Raw genomic sequence first — 14,181 nt, forward strand, 5'->3', positions numbered from 1 at the left:
TGTAACAGAAACATCTTACGCTACCTTAGCGTGGCCCTTATTTAAGGATATATATGATACACTCCTTCTAGAATTTAATGTCAGGAGCCAGTCTCCTCTAGATGAGTTCATTTGATTCCATCCAACAGACAACTTGAACTTTATAAACTTTTCCTGTTTTCTCCCTTTTCTTTAACTGCCAGGACATGCAGAACTAAATCGATCAGTTGCAAAACTCTTTTCTCATTGGATGATGGTTTCTGATTTTTTTTTAACTGTTCAATAATACCTGCCAATTTTAAAGATTCACAAACTTTGGCAATGTATAAAAAACACAAACATTAGCCATAGCTCTGCCATCAGAGATAACCCGCCATCAACAATGGGCTGTGAATACTTCACACTTTCTCCTTCTAGGATAATAAATATTGTACACATTGGCAATGGCATAGCATGTGTATCCTATAAGCTGCTTTTTCACTTAGTAATAAATAGGTCATGACCATTTTTCTATGCCAATAAATAAAGCCATGTTCAACGGCTTATAGTTTTCCATGGGTGTATACATCATGATTTATCTATCTAGGCCCTTATTAGTGTCTTTAGGTTGTTTTTAATGTTTCAGTTATAAATACCCTTACTTAACTGCTTTTATGTCTTTTTTTTTTTTTTTTGCGGTACGCGGGCCTCTCACTGCTGTGGCCTCTCCCGTTGCGGAGCACAGGCTCCGGACGCGCAGGCTCAGCGGCCATGGCTCACGGGCCCAGCCGCTCCGCGGCATGTGGGGTCTTCCCGGACCGGGGCACGAACCCGTGTCCCCTGCACCGGCAGGCGGACTCTCAACCACTGCGCCACCAGGGAAGCCCCTGCTTTTATGTCTTATTTTAAGCCCCGAAAGTTATCTTTCAAAATAGGTAGGTATAATGAATGAATCAATGAATGAATGAATGAAATTCGAGGAACAGCTATCGGTAGCTGGCTTTAGCATTAGCACCTGTTCTTCACTGTGTGAAGATGAATAATTTCCTTCCCTCTCCAGGTCTCAACCAAAATGAGTGAAACTCCTTCCACCAGTTTTTCCATGATTCGTCGGATTTCTTCTGAAGGTCAGGTTCCTTCTCGCCAGTTGGGCGTCACTCAGCCTGTCGTGGCCAAAAGGATCAGCTTCTACAAGAGCGGAGACCCACAATTTGGCGGCGTCCGGGTGGTGCTGAACCCTCGTTCTTTCAAGACATTGGATGCTTTGCTGGATAATTTGTCGGGGAAGGTGCCCCTACCCTTCGGGGTGAGGAACATCAGCACCCCCCGAGGAAGGCACAGCATCACGCGCCTGGAGGAGCTGGAGGACGGCCAGTCGTACCTGTGCTCCCACTGCAGGAAGATGCAGCCGGTGGACCTGGAAAAGGCCCGCCAGCGCCCGCGTCCCTGGCTCAGCAGCCGGGCCCTCAGCGCGCACGCGCAGCGCGCATGCGCCGCCGCCGCTTCCGCCGCTCCCGCCGTTCCCGGCATGCTGCGCGCGCCACGGCGGCTAGTGGTCTTCAGGAATGGCGACCCGAAGACGAGACGTGCGGTCCTCCTGAGCAGGAGGGTCATGCAGAGCTTTGAGGTCTTTCTGCAGCACCTGACCGAGGTCATGCAGCGCCCGGTGACCAAGCTCTACGCCACGGACGGAAGGAAGGTGAGCATCGTGAGGGACGTGATGGCGGCCCCGGGGAAGGAAGGCTTTTCCCGCGCCTGTGCGTGCTCCCTGCTCATGGGAGGGCTCTGGCTCCCCCCTCCCCCCTCTCCCCGGTGGCTGTTCGTTTCTGGGTCGTTGCAATGAGGCGTGGGCCCTGTGGGGCTCTTTGTTTTTTCCTCGCATGCTCCGTTCCCTGAGCCTCGCGTTACAGAATGTGTTGGCACAGAATCTGCCTCGACGATATTTCTTGAAAAGGTGTGGCCAAGAGTGACATTCTGTTGGGTACAGAAAGCCTTTTCCTGTGACCTGTGTGTCACTTTCCCGGTCCTGGTGTGTCCGTCAGGCCTTTCCCAGCTGGATGCTTGGGTGGGGAGGACAGGGGCAGTACTGTGTACCCTTTAAAGGTTTTTTTGGTTATGATGGCAGAAGACCAGTCGGCCTGTGCCAGCTGTGGGCTGAAGACGGGTGTTGGTCGAACACCCCCTTCCCCCCTCACCCTTGGTTCTTCGGTATTTTGTATACGTCATTTGGTGCCCAGCGAGTGGTGGGTGATAATCACTTTCAAACCCAGGAGGCTGTTGAGTTAATCAGTTACAAACTCACCGTATGGAAAGAACAAAACTTCATGCTGCTCATGTCAGGACCATAACTCTTTGATTTTTCCCCCCTAGGTTCCCAGTCTCCAGGCTGTGATCCTGAGCTCTGGAGCTGTGGTGGCAGCAGGAAGGGAGCCATTTAAACCAGGAAATTATGACATCCAAAAGTACTTGCTTCCTGCTAGAGTACCGGGGATAATCTCTCACCGTGTGTACCCCAAGGGAAATGCTAGGTCAGAAAGCAGAAAAAGTAAGTCACTTAAATATATAGCCCTTATTTTTAGCCCTGAGTTGTTTTTGTTTTTTTTTTAACCTCAACAACAACAAAAATTCATCTTAAATGACCGATTTCCTTCATCATAGAAAAGGAGAGGATCAAAACCTTCTAAACTGAAATTTGTTATATTTGTAGCTGGAGAGAGTTGTAGAGATCATCTGATAATTTTTTAAAAAAGATTTTTTTGAGGTCAGTCAATGATATATCTGTTTAAATTGGTGAGGTTTATTTTTTGTTTGTTTTCTGTTTTTGTTTTTGCATCTAATACCTAGATAAAAGATCGAAGTGCCACCATTGATTTAGAGAGGAATTCTAAATTCCGTGGAATATGTGTAAGTGATACTCTGGTAGTTGCAGAGTTTTCTCTAAATAATACCATGCAGATCATAGCTGAGCTCAGGTTAGTTGATCGACGTATTTAAAAATAATCTCTGTAAATTCCCTGGCTGTCCAGTGGCTAGACTCCACGCTTCCACTGGAGAAGAAGGCACGGGTTCAAACCCTGTCCAGGGAACTAAGATCCTGCATGCTGCACTGCGTGACCGGAAAAAAAAAAAAAAGAAACCTCTAAGTACACATACATGCTCTACTTTCTGAAGTTATTCCAGTAAAAGTCACAGGCCCTTAAATCCACTTTTTATTTATTAAAAAAAAAAAAGGTTCATATAGCCAGTTCATGCTGGTTAACAGTACTCCGGGTTGATAGTTCCTTAGGAAATGCTGTCTAATGAGACGTTACCCTTTGGATAGGGGAGGAGGAGTGCCTCTTGACACCCAAGAGTGTGGGATAGGCTGTAAATTCCCTTTTTCAGGCAGAGCTAATCTCATTATTTACAGTGCTCAGTATTTTAGCTCCAGGCGAATGTGTTGATTGCCATTTACACTTCCTTTTTAATTTTTATTTTATGTAAACATGGAATGGTACATTTTGAGTGGTGTTAATTCCTTTACTTATTGCTAAACTAGACAGACTCAACTATTCCTTCCTGTTGTTCTTTAGTTATTTCATGGATACGCTAATAGCCAGTCATTCATGTGTCTTGTTCCGTAGGCGTCAGCTGCCCAGTATCTTATGTGCAGGTAGTGTTAGTTCACCCTGGTCATTTCATCAAAATGACTTTATTGTCTTCTGTCTGATGTGGGTTTCTGAGCATGATTTTTAATGGCTTCAGGGAATCTGAGGGTTTTGTTAAGTTTTACTTTAAAAAATGATGAGTGAGGCAGTTTCATTTATAATTTTGGTGAAAGTATACTAAAAATAAGAGGAAGTATCTCTAGGCTTATCCTTTGAAACTAAAGGTATTTAATTGATGGTAAGCATGTGCACATCTATACAAACTACTAATTTGACTGAGTTTAGAAAGCATGAGTTCCAAGGTTATCTCTAGAGGTACACATTAAAAAAAATACCTAGATATCTGGGTCTTTGACTAGCTCTGTTCTCTTTTGTGACTGATATTAAATAAATGCACTGATTATACAAAATGAATGCTAAATTAATAATTATTACTAGATTAACCTAGCCTTTAAAATAAATTCTAAAAATGTTTTTACTTTCATAATGGTATAGATATCTCTCGTCGATATACACAGGTAGGAAAATGAATACCACGGTAAATTATTACTTGCTTATATGAATAGGTAAGCAGCACTTGGTTAGACCCCAATTTCAGTACTGGTGAACAGAATAAAACAACAAAACCAAATCCCACAAAAATCTCTTTATTTTTGCTAGAATCCTTAGCAATTTCTACTTTATACTTTCCTTTTTAAAATTGTCTTATTAAACTCATTAAGATTAAAATTCTGTGAATTTCCTCATTGAAGTAGAGTTATAAGTTCTCTTTTAAAGGGTAGTTTGTAGAAATGTACCAGATATTACCGTAAACTAAATTGACTAATGAATATATAGAGGTGAGAAACTTATTAACAACATCTTACTATGAAATTTAGAAAATATGGTATTTTTCATACTAATTATTTTTTGTTTTCTTTCTTTGCTGCCTCTTCTATTGGATATTTATAACTTCTCTGTCTCCCGCATTATATTTTGATGTGGGGCATCTTTTACTTTTAAAATCTTGAAAGTGAGCACACATGTACCTTCAAGCCCAAGGTCTCAAATTTATTCTGTTTCTTCTGACAAAATGCAGAGTAATGATTGCTGCTCAGACCATTCTTTTGCTTCTGAAAATTACTTGGCCTTAGAAAAAAATGATTCTCAGAATTTATTGATATATCCTTCTGAAGATGATGTTGAGAAATCAATTATTTTTAATCAAGATGGTACTATGACAGTTGAGATGAAAGTTCGATTCAAGATAAAAGAGGAGGAAACCATAAAATGGACAACCACTGTCTGTAGAGCTGATCTTTCTAATAATGATGAAAAGAGTGAGATAAGCAGTTTCCCAGGAAGAACAGATGATGGGTCATCTGGTTTAAAGATTACAGCATGTTCATTGTCTGCAGATGTCTCACCTCTGGAGAAAGGCAGTATTCAAGAGGGCAGTTTGGCGGAGGAGATCAACAGTCCAGTGAGAGATCAGGATACTGAAACGTGCAATTCTGCTAGTTGGGAGAATGCTGCTATGGACACAGCTGCCACCCAGGGAACTCAGGATCAAGCGAAACATCATTTTTATAGGCCCCCTACACCTGGACCAAGGAGAGTCAGGCAAAAGAAATCTGTGATAGGGAGTGTGACCTTAGTATCTGAAACTGAAGTGCAAGAGAAAATGATTGGGCAGTTTTCCTATAGTGAAGAAAGGAAAGATGGGGAAAACAAATCTGAGTATCACATGTTCACACATTCTTGCAGTAAAATGTCATCAGTATCCAACAGACCAGTACTTCTTCAAGTTGATAACAATGAGCAGGTAGAGTCATCTTTAGAAAGAAAAAAGGAAAGCAGACTGCTCAAATCAAACGCACTAAGTGCTGGTGTTGTAGAAATTACAAGTCAGAAGATGTTAGAGATGTCGCATAATAATGGCTTGCCACAGACTACATCAGAAAACTCAGTTGTGGAGGAAGGTATAGTTGATAGTGTAACAGCGGACAACAAAACTAGTGTCAAGAATTTAAGAACTTATGGTAACACCAACGATAGATCCAGTCCTTTTTTAGCAGATGCAACTCATTCTTCAGGTAACAACTCTGGAACTGACAAAACTATTTCAGAGACCCCAGCTTCAGTAGGATCCTCTACTGTCACCACAAGAATTGACAAACTAATTAGTGAGTTTTCTCAGTGTGGTTTAACAAAACTTCCAGAAAACGAAAAGCAGATTTCATCATCTGTTGCCAGCAAAAAGAAGATGACATCTCAGCAGCCTGTGATAAATTCCAAGCATCAGGGTGGGGAGATTGCAAGGAAAGGAATCCCCAGGAAGAGTAAAAGAATAAACACAAGAGGTAGAATTGCACAGGAAACCATACTGCAAGATTCACGTAGTCCCCTTAAAGGAGAGGTACTTTGTGAGAAAGACCTCCATGCAAGTGATACGGTAATTGAATCAAATTATTTTTCTTCCAAAAGTAATAATGCTGTGAGTTCCAGGAATCTCCCTAGAAATAAATTAAATACTATTCATAATCCTAAGGTTCAGGGACTTTTAGCCAAAAGAAAATCCAGACCACTAAACAAAGTAAACTTAGGAGGACCTACAAAAGGAGAAATTGGTCAAGGAGAAAAAGTGTTTTCCCATAATGAATTTAGATATTGCAAAAATACTTTTGAAAATCAAAATTTATTTCATATGTTTAACTTTCTTGAGCAGAAACCCGATGCTTTTTGTGGTCCACAGGCTCAAGCAGAAATAGCATCTTGGTATTTGAGAGGAGCGTCAAAGAAGAGTTTAGTTTCAAAAGTTAATAATTCACACATAACTTTAAGAAGCCAGAAAAAACAAAAAGGGGATAGGTTGAAATCAGATACTATTGTAAGTAAACAACATGTCACAACCAGGGCAAATTCCTTAGCTTCTTTGAAAAAAGCTGTTTTTCCTGAGGCTGTTACCCATCATTCAGTTCAAAATTATGTACAGAGATGGTTGCAGAACATAAGTTCAGATTCAGCTTTGCAACCTAGACAGTCAGCTCCAATATGCACAAAGGAAAGGAGTGTGGTAGGTTATAATAACAGTTGTTTTCCAAGAAATAATTCCCACAAAAGTTCTGGAAAAGGAGATAATTTTGTCCTGGAAGGTAATAAACATATAACTGAAAATGCCAGTTTGACAGGAGATAACCTAGGGAAAGAGGTCGGCACATCTTTTGACAAAGATAACAGTGAAGAACTTAGCAAAGATCTCTATGGGAGCCAGGTTGAATCTCTGAAGGATGCTTACTTGCTTTCCATCCATGAGTATCGCACTTTGTCACAGTCAGCTATTGATGATGCTAATACTAAAAGTCAGGTATCTGCTGAAAAGTCAGGACAAGAGGTAAGCCTTGTTTACAGAGACATAAACCTAGCTACAAAAGGGCAAAGTGTAGAGGCTGCCATTCAAGTAGATCTTATGGAAGAGGACACTCCAAAACACCCGTTACCAGTCTGGTTGCTTCGCCAACTGCAAGCTTTAGTTCCTAGTAGTCACAAGACTCAGAATGGAGTTGTTCAAATGCCAGGTTCACTTGCAGACATTCCCTTTCCTTCTCCGATATATAATTCATCCACTAATGTTCTTCTGGCTTGGCTCCTGGTGCTAAACCTAAAGGGAGGTATGAATAGCTTCTGTCGAGGTGATGCTCACAAGACTACCAGCAGAACTTCAGAAATACTTGCATTGTTGGAGGTTCTGAAGCACATTGCTGTCAAAGAGGAAGCGGATGACTTGAAGGCTGCTGTTGCCAGTTTAGTGGAATCAACCACAAATCACTTTGGACTCACTGAGAAAGAGCAGGACATGGTTCCAATAGATCTTTCTGCAAATTGTTCTACACCCAACATTCAGATAGCTCCTAAATGCATTGAAAATGAGAAAACACAGAAAATCTCCTCTTTAGATGGAGGCTGCTCTGCCAGTGAGGACAGTGTCTCTGAAGTCTGTGTTTCAGAGGGGCCTTGCTCTCCATGTGAGATGTGCATTGTGAATAAGACTTACCCTCCAAAAGAGACCTGGAACCTCAGTGACAATTCTTTCCCCAGTGACGGCTGTGCCACGGATCACACCTCCATGAATAAGGCTTGTTTCCTAGGAGAGGTCTCTTCACTTACTGACCCTGTGTCTTCTCATAAGCCTTGTGCTTATGAGGAAAACCGTATCTGTGAGATGGCTTGCTCAGTTGACGAGGCCTACATTCCCATCAAAGTCTGTAATACCAGTGACTTTTTAAATTCCAAGGAAAACACATATACTGATAATTTGGAATTGACCGAAGAGTTAGAAAGAGTTGGTGGAGTTCAGAAAGACCTAAATATTTTGGCAGACCCTGGGTGTAAACATGGCTTTAGTATATTGGTGTCACACCAAAATGTCAGTAATTTAAGCCACAGTGGCTTTTTCCAAGATGCAACTGAACCAGAACTTCATAGGAAACATAGTTCCCTAGATGAGTTTAAAAATTGTTCATTAAAGAAATTTCAGGATGAAAATGCATATACATCTTTTGATAAGGAAGACTCAAAGACTTCTGAAGAACCAGGCTCAATAACCAACAGCATGACATCGAGTGAAAGAAACATTTCAGAATTGGAATCTTCTGAAGAATTAGAAAACCAGAACACTGATATCTTTAATACAAAGGTAAATTCAGGAGAGCAAGCTACTGAAGAATTGATCCAAAAGGAATTAGAGGCTAGTAAAAATTTGGAATTGATCAAAGTCTCTAGCAGGAACATTACAGAAGAAGAAGGAAGGAATGGTGTCATTTGTGAGACAATCAGTAGGAGGCTGGCAACACCACCATCTTTAGTATTTTGCTATGATTCTAAGCAAAATACTGAAAAGCAGCTCATTGAAGGAGAAACTGAAATGAGAGTAAAAAAGATGGTGGAAAGCATGGAGACTGGAAGTTTTTCAGAGTCTCTCCTTAATTTTAAAAATGACTTCAAAAGGTCAGGGACTTCTGATTGGTCAGATTATAGACAAGACGGTGAGAATGAACAGTCATATAAAACATCCAGTGATGGCCCCAGTGATGGTGGTGAGGAGGTGGCCCAAGAGAAAGACTATAATAAAGGATTTGTTAAAAGGACAATAGAAAAACTTTATGGTAAAGCAGAGATTATGAAACCGTCTTTTTTCTCTGGGTCTACACATACATCTCAGGTTTGTCCTTATGATTCTATGGAATTTCAGGGTGCTGGGAAAGTAGGTATTTATGACTCTGAAGGTCAGTCATTTGGCTCTTCTGAACAGGTATCTAGTAATTCAGCTGTGTTGCAGAAATTTCAGGAGGAAAGGCGAGATAAATGTGATTTTAATAATGTGAGGGCCAGTTACCATGGGGACGACATTGTGGAACATGGTACTGAACAAAATGGTCATAACAGAATTCCCAGAGACATGGAAGAGGGGGTACTGATTGACAAGGGCAAGTGGCTTCTGAAAGAAAATCATTTGCTAAGAGTATCATCTCTTGAAAATTCTGGCATGTGTGGCAATGCAGACACCACATCAGTGGATACTCTACTTGATAATAACAGCAGTGAGGTACCGTATTCACATTTCGGAAATTTGGCCCCAGGCCCAAACATGGCTGAACTCTCCTCTTCAGAATTGGAGGAACTGACTCAACCTCCTGAACTGAGATGCAATTATTTTAACATGCCTCATTGTAGCGACTCTGAGCCTTTTCGCGAGGATTTGCTGGATGTTCAAAATAAAACTCGTTCTCAGGAGAGAATACCAAACCACCATGCAGAAGAGAAGTGTAATCATAGGTCAGAGAGAGTATGCACATCTGTCACTCATGTCTTCACATCTGCTGGTAACAAAGTGCATCCTGTCTCTGATGATACTATTAAAAACCAACCATTGCCTGGTAATAATGTAATTCACGGTGCACTTCAGGAAGGTGACTCTTTGGATAAACTCTATAATATTTGTGGTCAACATTGCCCAATACTACCTGTTATTAACCAGCCTGTAAATGAGGAACACCGAGGATTTGCATATTGCAAAGATTCTGATATTGAAAATTCTTTGAGTCTCCAATTATGGATGAAAATACACGCATGTTTACTACAGTCAGACAAAAACGTGTTCAGAGATAAGAACAATAAAGCAAGTAGTAATAAAGCATTTATTGATAATGCCATTGGCAGTACATTTGATTGGCTTTATTTTAATAGCACATGTGACTTGATGGATAAAAGGAGAAAATTAAAAAGAATTAACTTCTTGGGCTTAGAGGAAGGAAATAATTTAAATAAGTTTCAGTCATATTTAAAGAATTTCTTGCACACATTGTTGCTAGTTGGGGGTCCTGTGAATTCAAATATACAAGACCCCGGAAATCAGACAAATGAAATCTTTGAAGTAGTTGATGAGAATAACAACGTCCTAGATAACAGATTCCAGAACTCAAGAACAAATCTCAACCAAGTAGTAAGAGACAATAACTATCATTGCTCCTGTGAAATGCTTGGCCAAGCCTGCCTATTCTGCCAAGTTGAGGCATCCTTAGATATCAGCAACAGAAGCACATTAGAAATATTTTATATTTTTGAAGATGAAAATCTTTTCATTTGGGAAGAGGAAAACTAATTAAATTGAACTGGTCTTGAAGGCCGTGATGAACAAGAAGGTCTCTCATTTCAATATCAGCACGGCCTTTCTTCATGAGAAAGATGAAGCACACGGGATGGATGTGGATTAGATGACCTCTAAGAATTTGCCACTTCTTCAAAATGAGCTTACCCCAGAAATCTTGCCACTGGATTATCCATCTTGACTTTCATCATTTCTGTGTTCTTCATTTTTTCAGCAATTACAGACGCAGTTTCTATTCTGTTATTTTTGAAGTTTCTGTGTTTTTTTTCCTTGAGCATGTATAATTTCTTGTTTCTGTTATTTTTCTCCTAAGACATCATAAATGCCCCGAGGACAGGAATTATACCCCCTCCCTTTTTGTTATGTTGTCAACTTAGTGCAAAATGTGTATTGAAGATATTGGTGAATTAATGGAATAGACATAGCCTCAAATTACTTCATTTATTAATTTTAACTGCTGATTTGATAAAAGTCTGATTGTAAGATCTCAACAACAATCTCGTAAGTTTTTTTTGTGTGTGTGTGTGTGCCAAATGTGTTGAATCTGGTTTCCTCAGAGCATCTGTCTGAGGTACTTGCAAGCATTTCCATGGGAGAGGATTCACTGTTTTCCCTCATGACTAGAAAAAGATGCTGTACCACTAAGCTGGCTCTCCAGTACTTTGCCTAGAAATTAATGATCTCTTAAACATTAGTAAAGTGTCAAGAAATTCAGATAGGTCAGAAAAAAATGGAAAAGTGTAAGGCATGCCCTGTGAAGAAAAATGAAAGGAACTGGAATGATTTAACTTGGAAAAGAAAAGAGAAAGGTGACTTCACCCAGAGTTCTCAAAATCGAAAAAGAACTGCTGTGGAGAGGAACTTGACAGATTTCTTTCTGTGTCCACCTGCATTAATAAAATATTTAACTAGATATAAATAAAAACATGTTGCTTAGAAGGATAAATACGTTTGATTAGACTAAGAGCCATAAATTGTCTCTTGAGTACTTGTTATTTTTGCCTGGGGCTTAACCAGGGTATCTTTTAAGGTTCCTTGTTCTTCATGACTATTTGATGGTGTAGAAACAAGGCTTATAAAACGTGGGAATTTATGTCTTTTGTCTGGAACTGACTCAAAATAGAAAAATTAATGTTTTTGGAGCCACACACGGAGGTGCTAAATAACAAATTTGGCATCGGGGAACTAAAAGTAATTACCTATATAAGGAATACCTTTGGTTTCAGTTCAGCATGAGTCATAAATCCATAAAAAACTATGAGTTGCTATTTATTTAACCAGAGGAAGTCTACCTCTACATAGAGTATGACTTTTCTACATTGTGATGCACTCTTATTGAAATATGCAAGTTGTTACGTAAGCTTCTGTAATGAGCAATGAGAAATTTTGGTGAAATAAAAGGGCTAAAACTGTGGAGATACACATGCACTTAGCTTTACTGCACTTTGCAGATACTGCGTTTTTTACAGATTGAAGGTTGGTGGCAACCTTGTGTCGAACAAGTGTGTCGGGCACATTTTCCCGACATTTCCACATGTCCCCTTTGTGTCTCTGTGTCATATTTAGGTAATTCTTGCAATGTTGACGTTTTCATTATTAATATTTGTTGATTTATGATTAGCGATCCTTGATATTACTATTGCAATTTTTTTGCTTTGTATTTTAAAATTATGGCATGTATATTATTTTTTAAAGATGTAATGCTATTACATCCTTAATAGGCTATGGTGTAAACATAACTTTCATGTGTACAGGGAAACAAAAAAATTTGTATGACTTGCTTTATTGTGACATTCACTTTATTACAGTGGTCTAGAACTGAACCTGCAGTATCTCCCAGGTATTCCTGTGATAGAAAGGGGAGGAGAATTAACACTAAAGTTGTGCTAACTGTATACCAGGGGCTATGGTAATCTTATGGGTTTATTATCTGTAACCCTTCCTCATAAAGACGCTGTGAGTTTAGCTTTGTTGCTCCCTTTTTATAGATGAGAGAACCCAGAAGCAAGGAGGTAAAGTACTTTTGTCAGTGGTGCACAGTACATATGTCAGGATTTGAACCCAGTCCCTTTGTGCTTGAAAGTCAATGCTACTTTTACTACATTTTTATTCTTCTCACGTGAGGAAGAAGGAGTAAGATGTTTTAAAAGTTATTAGCACTCTCCCCAGAGCAGAGAGACAAGGAAATTATTTTTCTTTTTAATTTTGAAGGAGTGATATTTAGATGTACCAAGGAGATTGGGGGAATCACTCACAACAACGAGGAGTTTTTAGGAAAATGTGGCATGTAGCATATGGTTTTTAGTAATACTACATGAAATGATGTCCTAGGAGACCCAGACGATATTGGGAAGAAGAAATTGGGAGTGACAGAAATGAATGGGTAATGCACGACTGTGTAATGTACTTGTCTAAAATGAACATGTTCGGAGGCATTGAATTCTGTCTGAGCTTTGGAACCAGGTCTTACTCATGTTGATATCCCAGATCTAGCATATTACTTGGGACGTGGTAAGCACCTCGTAAATGTGTGTTGAATGGATAAGAAGTGCTTTTGAGCGCTCTTTCTTTATTAACTTCGAATCCATACATGTAGAAAGATATGTAAAGATGCTGAGGGATAGAACTAAGTTTCTTATATTTTTTGAAGCAATATTCCAATCATCTTTAAAAGAACGTGAAAATGATTTTTTTCTTTTAAACATTCAAAGGATTTTTTTTCACAAGGCTTACATTAAAAAAAACCTTGAAAGGCTGTGAAATTTAGAAGACCAAATGAGACATTAGAGGAAATTTAAGAATATTGCCCAGATCTGCCCGCCTTCGAGATAAGTGCTTGCGGCAGAGGAAGGGGCGCTAGCCAGCTGCGTTCAGGGGAATGTCCCCAGGGCGGGCTGATGCAGTTCCCGCTTGCGCCCACCAGATGGCAGCTGTGCCCCGTGCGGCCGGGAGCTAAGACCTCCTCGGGGGGAGGCTTCCCGGGCTCGCGGGAGCACCTTAGCGCCTCAGGCCCGGGGCGGGCGGGCGGTGGGGGGGGGCCAGTCCGGGGGCTGTTTGCTGCTGCTTCTTCAAAGAGCTGAGGACCCAGCTGTGCAGGCAGCCCCAGGTCCTAAAGCCCGGAGGTATAGAAGTGTTCGGAATGAAAGGAAAGGCACTGTTAGCAAGGAGTCTAAGTTCGCAAATGGAGGGGCTATGACGGGGAACGCCGGCTGTCAAGACTCCTTGGAGCCGGCGCCAAGGAAAGCCTGGGGAGAGTGGGAGCAAAGAGCAGACGGACCCCTACGTCGAGCGGAAGCTCAGTTAGCGAGCTGTTGGCCCGGAGTAGGGGTCGCTCTCACATGAAGCTGTCAGACGTCTTACCTCTTCACCTTTCAGTGATACGCAACCCGTGTCCCGTTTTCAAGGTTTAGACTGGGGTGTTGACGCCGGGGTCCTTGCGGGCGGCGCTCGATTTGTCGGTTTCCTCATCTGTAAAATGGGGCCCCGTGCGGAGCTGCCTCGTGAGACGGCGGAGAGGCTCTGGCGAGAGTGGCTGAGGCTCGAGGCCCAGAGCTTGGCCCGGCGCACCGGGTACGTTTTGCGGCCCCCGGAGGCGGTGCGCCACATCCGGCCCCCCTGAAGGCAGCTTCCATCAGGGGCTCTCCGTGCGGGGCCCAGCGCTTTTCAAGCTGCCTCCTCGGTGCCGGGACCTGGACCAGCGCCGCAAGAGCAGAGCCTGGCTTCTCCTGGGTGTCAGCTCTGCTGTTGAAAACCAGGCGTGGGGAGGGCCTGTTTCCTGGGGCGGTTTCCCTGGGCTCAGGAGCTCGACCCGGGCTTAGACCCCTTGCTCCCCGGGGGGACCGCCATGGCTGTGACGTCCCTCACACTTGGGGGTCGCCACACGTGGGCTGGGGGGTGGGTTCTGACTAGACCGCATCTCTGCCCCTCCCA

At 41.7% G+C, this 14,181-nt stretch overlaps 1 protein-coding gene across 1 annotated transcript; it reads left to right on the forward strand.

Moving 5' to 3' along the window:
• Positions 1 to 1,030: 1,030 nt before the first annotated feature.
• On the forward strand, positions 1,031 to 10,245 carry RP1 (RP1 axonemal microtubule associated). The gene is made up of 3 exons (XM_024742661.1): positions 1,031 to 1,657; positions 2,329 to 2,503; positions 4,619 to 10,245. The coding sequence occupies exons 1-3, from the start codon at positions 1,031 to 1,033 to the stop codon at positions 10,243 to 10,245; spliced, it is 6,429 nt and encodes a 2,142-aa protein (XP_024598429.1).
• The last annotated feature ends 3,936 nt before the right edge of the window (positions 10,246 to 14,181 follow it).

The sequence above is a fragment of the Neophocaena asiaeorientalis genome, unplaced genomic scaffold (assembly GCF_003031525.2).
Source record: "Neophocaena asiaeorientalis asiaeorientalis breed wild unplaced genomic scaffold, Neophocaena_asiaeorientalis_V1.1 scaffold226, whole genome shotgun sequence".
NCBI classification, from domain to species: domain Eukaryota; kingdom Metazoa; phylum Chordata; class Mammalia; order Artiodactyla; family Phocoenidae; genus Neophocaena; species Neophocaena asiaeorientalis.

What these genes read in the sequence shown, in the direction of transcription:
- RP1 (XM_024742661.1), top strand. Translation starts at nt 1,031, where the DNA reads ATGAGTGAAACTCCTTCCACCAGTTTTTCCATGATTCGTCGGATTTCT. An exon ending in ACGCCACGGACGGAAGGAAG is followed by an intron (nt 1,658 to 2,328) that starts GTGAGCATCGTG and finishes TTTCCCCCCTAG; the next exon opens with GTTCCCAGTCTCCAGGCTGT. An exon ending in TAGGTCAGAAAGCAGAAAAA is followed by an intron (nt 2,504 to 4,618) that starts GTAAGTCACTTA and finishes AAATCTTGAAAG; the next exon opens with TGAGCACACATGTACCTTCA.